The sequence below is a fragment of the Triplophysa dalaica genome, chromosome 14, assembly GCF_015846415.1.
Source record: "Triplophysa dalaica isolate WHDGS20190420 chromosome 14, ASM1584641v1, whole genome shotgun sequence".
NCBI lineage: Eukaryota > Metazoa > Chordata > Actinopteri > Cypriniformes > Nemacheilidae > Triplophysa > Triplophysa dalaica.
The window spans coordinates 11,168,477-11,181,750 of NC_079555.1; the positions used below are offsets into that span (position 1 = coordinate 11,168,477).

General features: G+C 39.9%; 2 protein-coding genes across 3 annotated transcripts; both read right to left on the reverse strand.

The window, feature by feature from the left end:
* Positions 1-623: 623 nt before the first annotated feature.
* c14h19orf47 (chromosome 14 C19orf47 homolog) lies at positions 624-5,186 on the reverse strand. Its single transcript, XM_056766602.1, has 8 exons — positions 5,150-5,186; positions 4,209-4,296; positions 3,863-3,977; positions 3,210-3,291; positions 2,969-3,082; positions 2,716-2,859; positions 2,452-2,528; positions 624-2,353 (listed from the first exon to the last, which is right to left on the reverse strand). Exons 1-8 carry the CDS (start codon positions 5,166-5,168, stop codon positions 1,814-1,816), a joined length of 1,179 nt encoding a protein of 392 aa, XP_056622580.1. The 5' UTR covers positions 5,169-5,186; the 3' UTR covers positions 624-1,813.
* A 2,401-nt stretch (positions 5,187-7,587) lies between these two features.
* Positions 7,588-13,156, reverse strand: fosb (FBJ murine osteosarcoma viral oncogene homolog B). 2 transcript variants are annotated; one of them, XM_056765760.1, is made up of 6 exons: positions 12,897-13,156; positions 12,508-12,695; positions 10,963-11,295; positions 10,665-10,772; positions 10,130-10,438; positions 7,588-9,990 (listed from the first exon to the last, which is right to left on the reverse strand). In XM_056765760.1, the coding sequence occupies exons 1-6, from the start codon at positions 12,958-12,960 to the stop codon at positions 9,925-9,927; spliced, it is 1,068 nt and encodes a 355-aa protein (XP_056621738.1). In that variant the 5' UTR covers positions 12,961-13,156; the 3' UTR covers positions 7,588-9,924. The 2 variants fall into 2 exon arrangements, with proteins under 2 accessions (XP_056621738.1, XP_056621737.1); XM_056765759.1 differs by having other exon boundaries at positions 7,588-10,438; positions 12,897-13,155.
* Positions 13,157-13,274: the final 118 nt, after the last annotated feature.

Here is a 13,274-nt window from a genome sequence, read left to right on the forward strand (position 1 = left end):
CTAATAACAGTAAATAAACATAAATCCTTTGGCTCCGTGATGAATTGTAACGCGGTGACAGATCTAGGCTAAACTAATAAAACAGCTTAAATTAACACACTGACTCAGTAGTGTTCTGCGTACTGCTCGTACTACTTGCTACGTGTGCCATATCACTAAAGGCTTATCCAGTTTCCTAGAAACAGAGGCTCGGTATACTAGGATGTAGGCAGCTTAAAGGCTCTGTGTTGTTTCTAGCACGTCATTCTGACCTCGACTCTAATTCCTTTCTGCACGTTTACTCTTATTTTTAAGAAGAAAAAACTGTCTTAGGGGACCATCTTACACTTATTTAACTCTTTAGGAAGTTCGTTATAAAGTCTCGAATGCATGTAATTTGAGTAAAGAAATGTCCTTCATTTGGGCAATGTCCTTTTATATCTCCAAAGAAGATAAAATGTTTTAACAGCATTTTAACTAACCAAACTACCTTTTATAGCAAATTCTACAACAGGATCTTCAACTTCATATATTAAAAGAGGTTAATTCACCAAGATGCAGCACATAAAATGTTTTACACCTTTTACACATATGAAAGTGTACAAACGGTTGACGCGTCTGTGGAAAAAAAACCATTCAGAATGTGGGTTTCATCTTTTTATATTCAAATCCATTCCCAAAACAAATAACCTTCACAAATACTTTATAAACTTATCCAGGTAAAGCCTTTTTTATCCTATGGTATTTTCCTTAAATATACACAATGCTAGAAAGTTTTGTTCTTGAGATGTATCATAAAAAAATATTGCAAACTAAAACAACATAACACAGAAATGTGAGTTCCAATTGCAACATAACAATGGTTTCTGTTTTTCAACAGTGAGTGTACTGGGGTGGAAACTTAAAAATACACAATAAAAATACACAAGGGTCCACCTCCACGTGTGTTGCATGGCAACAGTGTGCTATTCCCGATGTTACTTCTGTTCTTTTTGTCCTGGTAACATCATTAAGCTCTATTGGCTGGAATTCCGAATGAGGAAATGTAAAAGCAGAGAATGTGAAAAGCTGACTGTCTGAGATTGTAATTTGGGGTGATTTTGACTTCACAAACGTAACAGTTAAGGTCATAAGGCGCATTAACGGAAATGGTTACACGTGCAGTTTCAAGTCACTAAAAGGCTTGTTTGTGACTATAAAGACCAGTTAAAAATATGGAGAAATGAGGATGGCTGAACAGGGATTTACCAGTTGAACTCATGGAGGAATCTGTAAGCTGAGGTGTAAACATAGCGCATGCTTTTATTTAGGTTTCTTGGCTACTATAGTGTAAAATCTGATGTTTGACACCATGCATTCAAAATTTTGTATTACAAACCCTTGATTTAATCTGGAAAAATGTTTCAAAATGCTCTCAAGAGCATAGGAGAGTAGGTATAAAAGTAGAAGAGCGGCTCTCAACTTCAGTCCTAGGGACCCATGCACATTGTACATGTCTGTCTTATCTGACATATTCTGATCAATTAATAGACCACTTGGGATGTGTGCCTTTAACGGACATAAAAATCATTCCTATAACCAAACATGGCAATAGTAACGCAACTTAAATAAGCTTTCTGTATAATTTCACAGTGCAATAACTGATTGCAACTGACCCTTTGTTCCCCCATATCATCATAATCTGCATCAAGTACAGTATAAATTTACAAAACCATCAGCGGTGGTCCTACAATTTCTCCACTTTACACTCTTATATGGAAACTCAGGCCACAGAGAGAGGGGCTCAGAAGGGAAAACAGGATTCAAAACGGCACCATTTTTAGGTGCTTGTGTATTAGGTTTTCCTTGCACCCAGTCTCTTAAATACACTGACCTCCCCGGCATCCATCTGAGCCCCGTGACTGTCACTCGTGCTACTGCTGACATTGGGGCTGGCCAGAGCAAAGCTTCCCTGGGCTTTGCTTTTACTGCTTGTGACTCGACTGTCCTGGGTTTCAGCAGACTGACAAACTTGAGGGTTTGAGGATGCTGGGTTGACTGAGGGAACCTTGCCCAATCTCTGCAGGACACCCAGTTTGGGTGCCCATTCCTGGGTGGAGGAGGTAGAGGAAGAGATAGGTGGTGGTGTTCCTTCAGATGGGGGAAGTTTGTACTTGGTGCCTAGCCGACGCAGAGTGAGGGTTTTAGCTTTAGGAATCACAGTCTCATTTTTCGAAGCAGTTGGGTGTCGTTTCAGGATGCCGGCGTACTGCAGTACTGAGCCATCACCGTCGCTGTCTTGATCCTCAATGACTTTAGTAACACCTACAGTCTTACCAACAACCTCTTCATCTTCCTCTGCCTCGGCCAGTCGGCTAAACACACCTGTGGGCGCCTGCAAGTCAGAGAAGAAGCGTTTACAACCCGAATACATTAAACCAGTTTCACATTTATGTCATGAAAAAATATATATAACTCAACACAGTGATTTACCTTAGTGGTTGTAGTGGTGTCTGCCCTAGATTCGGCCCCAAGTCTGTCAAACACTGAGGTGCGCTTTAGAACCTTAGCTGTGGCAACGAAATGAGATGGCATATCAATTACATCAAGCTCCGGTGCAGTTTTGTTTGTTGACTTTGCCTGATTTCAACTCTTTGCATACTCATTTTTGTCTTTAATAGTCACGATTAATGTTGTATGAACAGAATTTATCCAAAAACAATTCCTAGTGCAATATTATATTAAACACAAATGTACCTTTTCTGTCCTGCTGTGCCAGGATGCGTCGGGTGCGAGCTGTTGTGCCTTTTGGCATATTTATGATGTATTTCCCCTCCATTTCTCTAGTGACCCGTCTGTGTTTTACTTCCAATCCATTTTCCTCTTCTGGTTGGCTGGGCACTGTGAGAAGGTACATAAATAAATATTTTTTTGTTTAATTTATCAGATACCTATGTATGAATAATTGAAACCGTGACATCAGGCTACCATACAATCTAATCTTATGTACCTGTTTTGGCACTGGCATTGGAGACCGTCACTGATAATCGGTTGTCAGGGCGGCGTGCAGGCGTGCTTGGTGGGGAGTCCCGGCTCAAAGCGTTGGCAATCATGCGTGTGGCAGCTGTCAGGGGAAAATGAACATTGCAAGATCTACAGCTTAAGCAGACTGAGACAAAGATAAATCACTTCCCCTATGAGCAACCAGTTGAAGAACTGAAGGGAAACTTTGCTGCTATCCCTGTACTTACGAGTGTTAGCAGTGCGTCTCAGTTCAGCCTGTACACTGGTCTGTCCAGAAGAAATGGCTTCAGTTGTCATTTTACACAAATCCTGTGAGCAAAGGTTGAGCCAGCAGTTAAGTATGTCATATTTACAATAAAGCAGAAAGGCTCTTTATCAGGTCTGAAAGAGCCAACTGACATGAAATGTTGGACGTATCTTGCTTTGCCTCTCAGTAGAAATAAATACAATGACGATGAAAAATAAAATACACCAATATAATTAAAAAAAAAAAAAAGTGCTTAAATTACACAAATTACATTTTCATCCAAAGCGATTTATATTGCATTGTATCATAAAAAAATTGTACTATGTGCAATCCCCTGGCATTGAACCCATGACCTTGTTATTGCTAGTGCCATGTTCCTACCACTTAGCCTCCAGAAAGCTACATTTACACATTTAAGAGGTTACAGAAATGTTTGAGATATTGTTAATCTTATATTATTCATTCTTCACCAATAAGCCTGCTAGTTAGATATAGGAACTGAAACAAGAGATGAAACATTTGTGTTACCAATGTAGATAATCTCCTAATAAACCAATATTGTCTTATTAATCCGCCTTGCTGATAAATGTTTAATGAAACATTAAAAACTTAAAATGAAGCATTTGCACTCACCTGTCTATACACATACTTGGCATGTTTAAGAATGGCTATGATGTCCCCGATGACTGTAATACCCAGGTCCATCATTATTTCTTTACTGAGGTCCATAAGCATGCTTTTCTGAATCCTGAACAACAAAAACAAGATGTTTAAAGATTTTTTCAACATACATATTCATATAACACCATAGATAGTCTATTGCTCTTAATGTTGTTGGTACACATTTTACAGAGCACAAAAAAATCCTACAAAAAACGCATACCATAGCCCACTTAAAATAAACAATCTATTCTGTACAGTAAAACTGCTCATGACCCCAGTTAGAAAAGTAAATACTTTAAAAGAAAGGTTGCTTTACCTGTTATCAACAAATGCCACAGCGTAGTTGACTGCCAGCCCAGGAGGGATACCAGCATCTTTGAAGAACTGGATCCACTCAGAGGTGGCTATAGAATAGACAGAAATGTGGTTGGTTTGTATATGTGTTCAATGAAATGGTTAATAAAGTGTGCATGCTCTGTGTTACAAAATAAATGTAAAATTAAATTAAACCTATATTTGAAATGCATTATGGTATGGGGGTCAAAACACCAGCATATAAGGCTCGACTTGCATGACAAAGAGAGAACATATGGTCAGCCAGAGCAGCTGCCACCAGGATGTTATTTTTAAAGTCTTAAGAGTCTTGTGTCAGTAACTGAATTCATTTGGCGAGGAATATAAACTAACTAAAGAAAATCATCATCTGAATTAATCTGAATTACCAAGAATGTCATTATAAGAAATAAAATAAAAAAAATAGTTATTAAGGCAGAATCATTCTGGACCACTGAACTGGCATTTAAAGCCAAATTAAATAATGAGACTAATATCCCGAGGACATGTAAAATTACTAAAATATGACTCATTATTTGCCCAACTTGTTAGTTCACTTTTAACAAGACAAAATGGACCACCCAATGTCCAAGTGGTCCACCCAATCAATCCCAAGGAGGAACGGAGTACAATCATTAAAACGACCAGAAATCCAAAATAAACAGAAAAAACTTTTTTCTAATGTTCTGTAGTTAACGGATCCAGAACGATATAAATAACATAATCACTTCTGAATAAAGAAGACACAATGAAAATACATCGCGGGGCCTGATTTATTATAACTCGACACAGTACTGTAATAAAACGTCCTATGAAGACCAAACCTAAACCCACTACATACATTCCCCAGCTAACAGCTAAACACTGTTTTGAGTTGTGTACATTGACCATATTCCACGAACGGGGGTCATTTCTTTCTCTTACCTGTTGTGACGGTCGCCATCTTCCCCAGGAAAAAAACAGCGCGTTGCGGAAATGTTGTGACGTAACATCCCCTCCGTCTTCGGAACAAATCGACTGACCGGAATATTCCGAAGCTTAGCGAGGACCTTCCTCCGGTCACATGCTGGCTCATAAACGGGTCTCTCTTATAATATTTTCTTCCACTTTGCTCCAATGTGTCAATATGCGTGTAATTACTCATATCATAACAGTGTATAAATGGAATATTCCACGATCAAAACGTATTTTACCATATATAAGTTGAAGACACTTACTTATATGGGCAGTAGGGCAGAGAAGGGAAGAGAAGCTCTTAGAATAAAAAAATGTGATTGAACAGTTTTTGTTTTAATATCAGCTTAATTTCTGACTGGCTTTCATAACTTGGTGTGCTATGTCTACTCTTTCCACTAGAGTGCAGTACAATCCCATATATAGCCTATCAAAACATGAATGGACGAATGAGGCATTTATATAGCGCTTTATTGTCCATTGCTGTACATCAAAACGCTTTACAACCATATGAGGGGGGTCTCTCATCAAACTACCACCAGTGTGCACCATCCACATAGATGATGCGACGGCAGCCAAAGTGCAACGGCGCCAGTCAGCTTCAATAGGCAGCCAGTGTTGGGCTATAGGGTCAACTTCTAAATAGTGTATTTGCCCAACTTTATCTCTTTGGTGTGTCTTTTCACTAGGACGTTGTGAAATGACTTTATAACAAATCTTGTTCAAAAGACAGAAAGAAAATGATTCTGAATATGTTTATTTTGTAGACATTTCCATTACAAGAAAAACCGGACGTCATACAAAGATATTAAGATAGGACAGTACACCTACTTTCACAGTCTATGTAACAATATGAAATGTCCTTCTCCATTCATTAAAGGGCTAATAATATAGCATAAAGTGAAATGAAATGGAGAGGAAAAGATAAAGAACGTTAAGCTGTGTTTATATCATTCACAAGGGTGGTTCAGAATGAATTTAATATGCTCTTCAAATATGAGAACTTAGAGCAGGGCCATCAGTCATGGTGAGGAAAGCACTCTTCTAAAGAAACCACGAGTGTCCTAAAGCCCATGACATCAAACCTTCCAGACACTTCTGATGTTTGCTTTCTTATCAAGTATATACTGTACAAAGACAAAAAGTATTGAAAAAGCACCAGTTTACAATATTCTTTGATGTTTAAGACTAGCGTTCCTTTCCCTTCAAAAAAGGCAATGTAAGTCAGCCCTCTTTACACTGTTTGAAACAAGAGGTTGTAAAATATGATCACTAACATTTCATTCTTTTATATTAAAGGCAATCTTGAAATGTGCATGAGGAAGTAAAGACAATTCATCTATCAATTGATTCCCACCGAGCTGAGAGGATCTGACGTTTTACAACCTCACAATGCATAACAATCCATTCATAGAGTACTTAGCAGAGTAAATCATACATGAGATAAACTTTGATGACAGATTCTATTCTTCACTTTGACACTGTAGTATTCAGGATTGATTTTAATCTTACAATTAAGTTGATTTGCTACATGGTTCTCCTAGAGTATCTGATATATTGCATTCTACCGTGTCAATTCAAAGCACTGTGAATTGAATAATACCTAGAATTATCGTAGCCTCTGGGTATTGTGGTAAACAAGGAGTTTTTGCAAAGTGGAAGACCACAGAGTCATATTTAACCAATACTTTGCATCTCTTTATGATATCGGAGCCAAATCACATAAGTAAGGATACAGTAACATATTTTGGCGAAGAAGTAGCAAAAGCAAAAACAGCTAAAAAAACAAACAACATAAAACTGTTGTTACACACGATGTAGTCTTTTAAAGAAAATTTGGAATTGATATCAATGTAATTTTGTATCACAATCCTGTTTGACAGCACAAACTTAATTAAATGAGAAATATAATATTGTCCCTCTTTATGAAATCAGAGTTTGTCCTTCATTACATTTTCTGTTTTCTGTTTCTGTGATTCTGTTTCCCACCGTTACTGAGATGCCATAATACATGTTAAATCAGCATATAGAGCTTATGTTTTACCTCTGCTTTAAATTTGCACCCATAAAAGGTCTGAATTCAAGACAATGGTGCACTTGTGCACATTAATGTAGCATAAAAAGGCATTTCATTTTCAACGACTGTACATATGATCCATCCCATACAAAACTACAGATGAAGCCAAAGTCATTAAGAACAATGGATCTTCCCTGTGTTGAAAAACTTGCATCTGTGTTTAAGGGCTAATTAAAAGTAGTTGTCCATCAAGCCCACACACAAAATAAGGGGCAGACAGCACACACTGGACATGATAAATACATAGAAAAATCATCATAACTGCTTAATAAACACAGTTGAATATTATAAGGTCATCTACATTGATACATTGAGACACTCGCTTCATACCTTGTGTTTTCTTTAGCATATTTATTTTTTTCTTTATGCATTCATAGATGTTTGTGTCCAGTGTGTTTTGTCCACAGGGGTTGATGAACAAATGCTGTGGGACCAATAATATCGACAAATCTAGCACAGCAAAAAGCAGTGGATAGCTTCCACAAATCCGTGATACACATATATCACTATATGCACCACAGTTTGAATAAAATCATCATATATATTACACATCGTGAATGAAAGGCAGTGACAATGCTTTTCATTTTAAGGGAAAGGTGAGCTGTTATTGTTTATTATAATATATATCTTTTGTTCTTTTTAGAAAAATATCTATGTTTAAACCAAAACCAAGTGCATCAAGCTCTCCCTTCTGTCTTCATTGACAAAAATATCATTTTCTGAACATTCATACATTACATTACAATCATTGCAGATATATATACACACTAAATATGTATATATATGCATACATAATATATGTTTTTATATATTTGACATAGAGCATAAAGCACAACATGCCTTTTCAGTTGCCAACATGAGCTAACTATGATAATAATAACCATAATAACAATATTTGTGATAACTGCAGTAAGACAACAGTAACAGAGAGCAGGAGCAGCTAAGAGCCCCACAAAATTCTTCCATTTGGCAGCAACGGCACAATCAAGAGCAAAACAGAAGAGCATAATGACAAATCTGTAACTTAAAACATCAAAAATCATCAACATTCACAGAAAAGTAGACGGTTCATATTCATAAGCACATTGCATCCTTTTGCCACCGTTGTTTTCCTTCCTTCCTTCCGACTATAGCTGGCTTTTGTGCTTTACTTTGTTTAGGCTTTAACAACCCCCTTAAAGAAAGAAATAAACTGGAGATGCAGTCCTCTGTGACTTCCATTCACATCAACGACTGGAGCTGTGCTAAACCAGATCCACAACTCAAGAACAACGGCGAGGACTTTTAGAAGCACAGAGGCCACTCATCCATAACCAAGAGGTTGTCTTTGTTGTTGTTGTTTTTTGTTGGTCTTTCATTTTCATTATAATGCTTTTCAAACTCAGACACTGATTGACACTATTGGTGTAACTCACATTAAAAGCCACCTTTGTATGGACTCATGAGAGTTAATACTATCATTGAAACACAGAATGACACAAACCCTTCTAATTCACACAGTAAACAGGAAAGGGCATAAAATTACGTCAAAGCTCTGAGAAATATAAGGACCAGCAGGAGGTGACGTGTGGAGCTAAACCGCCGAACAGACCACATGAATAATTCCAATCCAGATTATTGGATCTCATCCCTCCAGATTCCAATGGCTCTCTTAGCACCTGCCTGTTGAAGCTCCTCTGCTGGCCTTGCCAAAATCTACCCAGTGTTTCTTCACTCATCCAAATAAATCCTCAGCGCTAAGGAGGAATAAAGAGTCCCGACCCTTTGGCCTTTATAGCCTCTGAAACGGTCGTTTGATTAATGTGCTGTGTCTGGTTTGTTTGGATGATTTAAAATGTCTGCCCATTGTGAAAGGCTCTGAGGTTCCACCGCGCAATGAAGCAGGCCGGTCCGTGCGAGGGGAGTTTGCAGTGTTGGGGTGGGCTGGCACTCACTCAAGGTTCCATGGGATTTCAGGGTCCAACGGGCTCTCAGGGGCTGAAGACTTCGGAGAGAACCAGAGGTACATAGAGACAGGAGAGAGGAGAAACAGATGTGGACAACGGAGGGAGTAAAAAGAAATAGACAAGTAGCTAGAGAGTGTGCGGTAACGTCCCCGTTTCATAGGAGAAGTCAGAAAAGGTGTGGATGAGCTGGATGGGGAAAAAAGCAAGTCAATCTGGACCAAAAAAATTAACGAAACCCACAAAAGCCACAGCAGTTCTTTGCCCCATTTTTCCACTTAGACAAAAACACTGGCATGGATAGAGCGAGCACGAGGGAGATGGTACACCAATGTATGCCAGAGCAAGAAGAGATAGAAGCAAGAGGGAGAGAGCTAATGTACTTTTATTATTATCATGTGCAGCACACTCTGGTGGATTTAAACATCCATGAGAATTTAAACGTGTCTGCATTGGCTAGTGACTCATCTTGATATTAAGCCTGAATTCATTGTGAATTAATATACACTTACATCACCTTGATGAAGTCACTTAGATGCTAAGACATCTGGGCTTTTATTTAACGAGGCCTTAACGTAAGAGGTCGATGTCTGAGATCCCAGTTTATCTGCCCTACAATTACTTAATGCCAAACGTTTGAATCTGTACGTGCTTGTGTTTTTTTTTCGACAGGCAAGCAGAGGCAGAGATGCAAAGCTTTCAAAGTGCAAGAAGCGAGGGTGAGTTCAGGGAATCAGAGGACTGATCGCTGCTGCTGGTTCGCATTGTAGCGCTGGCCCCGCAGGCTCCCTCTGGGTAGGTGAACACAAATGAAGATGTGTATGAGGGGATGTAGCTGCCGGCGTCAACGTTACCGCCACCGTCGGCAATAAGGCACGGGCCGTCCGGCGCCGGCTGGCCCTGGCCATAGAAAGAACTAGAAAAGGCTACCTCCTGCATCATTCCTTGCTGCTGTGCTGGGACCGGCTGTGTCGTGGGCTGTGAAACCGGGACGTGGTGGTGGGACGAGTAGGCGGGCGGCAGGTAGAAAGAGTCCTCGTTCACAGTCAAGCCCACCACAGAAACGGAAGGCGCCTGTGGGGAGGTCTGCTGCATCTGCGCTGGCTGCTGGTCCTGATAGGGAATTTTGCAGCCGGGCTGGTGCGCAACCAGGACGAACTCCAGGCGTTCTTTCTCCTTTTGCAGCTCAGATATTTCCGCCTCTAGCTCGGCCTTCTCCTCCTCCAAAATGTCTGTCTCCTAAGGTTGGAGAGACAAGAGGAGGACACAAGGGGACAGAGATTTTATGATCATAGGAAACGAGGACAGGAAATCAGAGTTTCTTTTAAAATCTGAACAAGAATGTATATACAAAATACATTACTTATGCATTTTGCATATGTTTGTTGGTATCATTCTAAAAAGACTGTTATATATTTGATTATTATAATAAATTAATTCATTTTCAAAGTACAGTGTCACTCACCGACTGTAACCTGTCTGTGAGCTCACGCCGTCGGTTTCTACACTTAGCGGCAGCCAGTTTATTTCTCTCTCGTCTAACTCTTCTTCTCTCCGCCTCCTCAGGGGTCAACTGAAAAAAAAGAGGAACAAATTAATTGTTTGATCCTTATGTCAGATAACATTTTCTTTATTTAATTTTTTTAGTCTTCTAACAAAATCTCAATATTTGTATTTGGAACAATCACAATGCAAACTGTAAAATATTGAAAATTAAAATATAAAGATCAAACTCTTATCATCCCATCACTGCCTTCATTTACCGTTTCATCGCGTGGGCGGCGACGGCTACGCGACTGACGCACTGGACCAGGCGCATCAGAGCTCGGAGGGGTGAAGCCACCAGCAGTAGAAAAACTTGTGCCAGGCAGGTCATAAGGATCCAAGGCAACAGGCTGCGTCATGGTGCTGGAGCCCGTGGCGCTTTGCCCTGGTGCCACAGATGAGATGAGAGTAGGCTGCACCATCCACTGCAGATCCTGGCTGGTGGTGATGGCCGTCACTGTGGGCACAAATGAGCTGGGCATGTCCACCCCTGCCCCTGTGCCAGTTGAAAGTCCACCCACACCTACCCCACCAGTGGTGGAAACACACTCCTGGAAAACAAAAACATAAACAGTTTAAAACCGTGAGCTTTCCTGTAGCTCAGTGGTAAGAGCATTGCGTTAACATTACAAGGTTGTGGGTTCGATCCCAGGGGATTGCAAATACCTATGCAAAATGTATAGGGTAAAGCAATGTACGTCGCTTTGGATAAAAGCGTCTGCCAAATGCATAAATGTAAATGTGTGATTCCCAAAAGTGGGGGTAAAGCAGTGCTGCCAGATAATGATTAACATCATTTCTCCGTTCAGATTTATATTAGGCTACTTTATTCATTTAGACCGCAGAAAATTTGTGTCATCAAAAAACAACGAAAAAATAAAAACATATGTTTGCATGATGGATTTCAATCAATGTTGGATATTTTAAATAAAAGCATAAAATGATCATGTTTAACCAAGAAATGGTATATGAGTAAACCAAGCCTTATCAATATTTATTTTAAATTTACTTTCGATATGTAAAGTTCAAAATCTTAACGATTTTAACTTTGTTCAGTCTTGCTTAAAAAAGATTGCAAAACAGATTTAGACATAAAAACCTATTTATATGATTTCTGTTTTTAGAAGAAATGAGCCCAGGGTGCCAGAATGAGTTCCACGTTTCATTAATATTCATATGAAAGCGTGTGAGGCAAATGACACGCAGCTTCCAAGACGTCGCCTTAGCCAATCAGCGTCCTCGTATCCCTCCCTTCCGTGTTCCTCCGCCCCCGTCACACCCCCGGTGTTCCCCTTAGCAACCCAACGTAACTCTCCAAAATAGAACGCATTGACGTCACAGCAGAGTCTGAGAAGCGCGAGCGGTAGGACCAGGCAAAGGCGGAGCTTATTGCGCGGACGTCGGAGAGTTCCACAGCTTTGTCATGTTTCGCAGCGTGCTGTAAACCGATTGAGTTGCTACCGGCCTGATTCAGCGCGCATGCTGACTTGTCAATATACTACACGTTGGTGTTGAGATTGTGCATGATGATATAGTCGTGTTTTACAAAAGCGGTATTGTATCTACTAATCTTATTTACACATCTTTCAAAAATATTGCTATGTTTGCTCAAGCAAATTAAAACGGACTCTTCCGACAACATCACTCCGTTTCATACACAACTGCAGACTAAACCAGCAAATCTGAAGTGCAGTTTCATTTCACCAAAACAATGCTGCAAAAAACGCTATTTCTATTAGTTTAAACGAAACGCTGCGACTTACTTGTGGTGCGCTGGTGGTGGGGGGACTTCCGAAGGATTCCACGGACGAGAGGTACTGAGATTCAAGAGAAGGAGATGAGCTTCCACGGGAGCCGGTGTCGGGGTCTCCGGAGAACCCCTGAAACATATCCCTGGTGGAGCCGAAAGAAGCCGCAACACCTACTGTGCCCGGCGAGAACGGGATGTCACCTGTTACCCAACACATATTAAACTGAAGCGCATTTAGGACATGAAGTTTTCTTAGCCATTTGCATCTGTAAACTGCAGTGCAAAAGACAGCATAAAGTGAACACCGAACGTGTCTCGACACAGTTGGATTGTTTGTTTTTAAGACGCTAAACTTTATGTGGAAAAAAGTAGCAAGGTATTTTAATATTGTAAATGACTTACCGTAACTAGTTTTAATTGGAGTCTTCGTTAAGATGCCCTTCGTGTCTTTCCAAAATAGTTGCATGAAGACATCAATCCAGATCCTTACTGGAGAAAACTTATAAATTCCACTCACTTCTTAGATAACACTTCCTAGTACGCGGTACAATCCGTCAAATGTTTCCTTTGAAATGTGCATTTATAAATCCATATAATAATCCGTAATGTGTTTATTATAAACGGGAGCCGACGTAGTGTTTCGGCAGCAGTGCTTCCTCTTCTGAATGAAGCCTGAGAACGCATTGTAAAGTAGGGAGTCCTAACTCCACCCCCTACTGGTGTTCCGCTGACGTAGGTGCCCATATATGGTCCAAAAGCAGTGTTTTTGTTTTCGGTATC

Coding starts and splice junctions, on each gene's coding strand:
- c14h19orf47 (XM_056766602.1), bottom strand. Junction 3,083..3,209: donor GAGACGCACTGCTAACACTC/GTAAGTACAGGG, acceptor TTCCCCTGACAG/CTGCCACACGCATGATTGCC. Junction 2,354..2,451: donor ACACCACTACAACCACTAAG/GTAAATCACTGT, acceptor TCTGACTTGCAG/GCGCCCACAGGTGTGTTTAG.
- fosb (XM_056765759.1), bottom strand. CDS start 12,960: ATGCAACTATTTTGGAAAGACACGAAGGGCATCTTAACGAAGACTCCA. Junction 12,696..12,896: donor TCCAATTAAAACTAGTTACG/GTAAGTCATTTA, acceptor GTTGGGTAACAG/GTGACATCCCGTTCTCGCCG. Junction 11,296..12,507: donor CCACCACCAGCGCACCACAA/GTAAGTCGCAGC, acceptor TTTGTTTTCCAG/GAGTGTGTTTCCACCACTGG.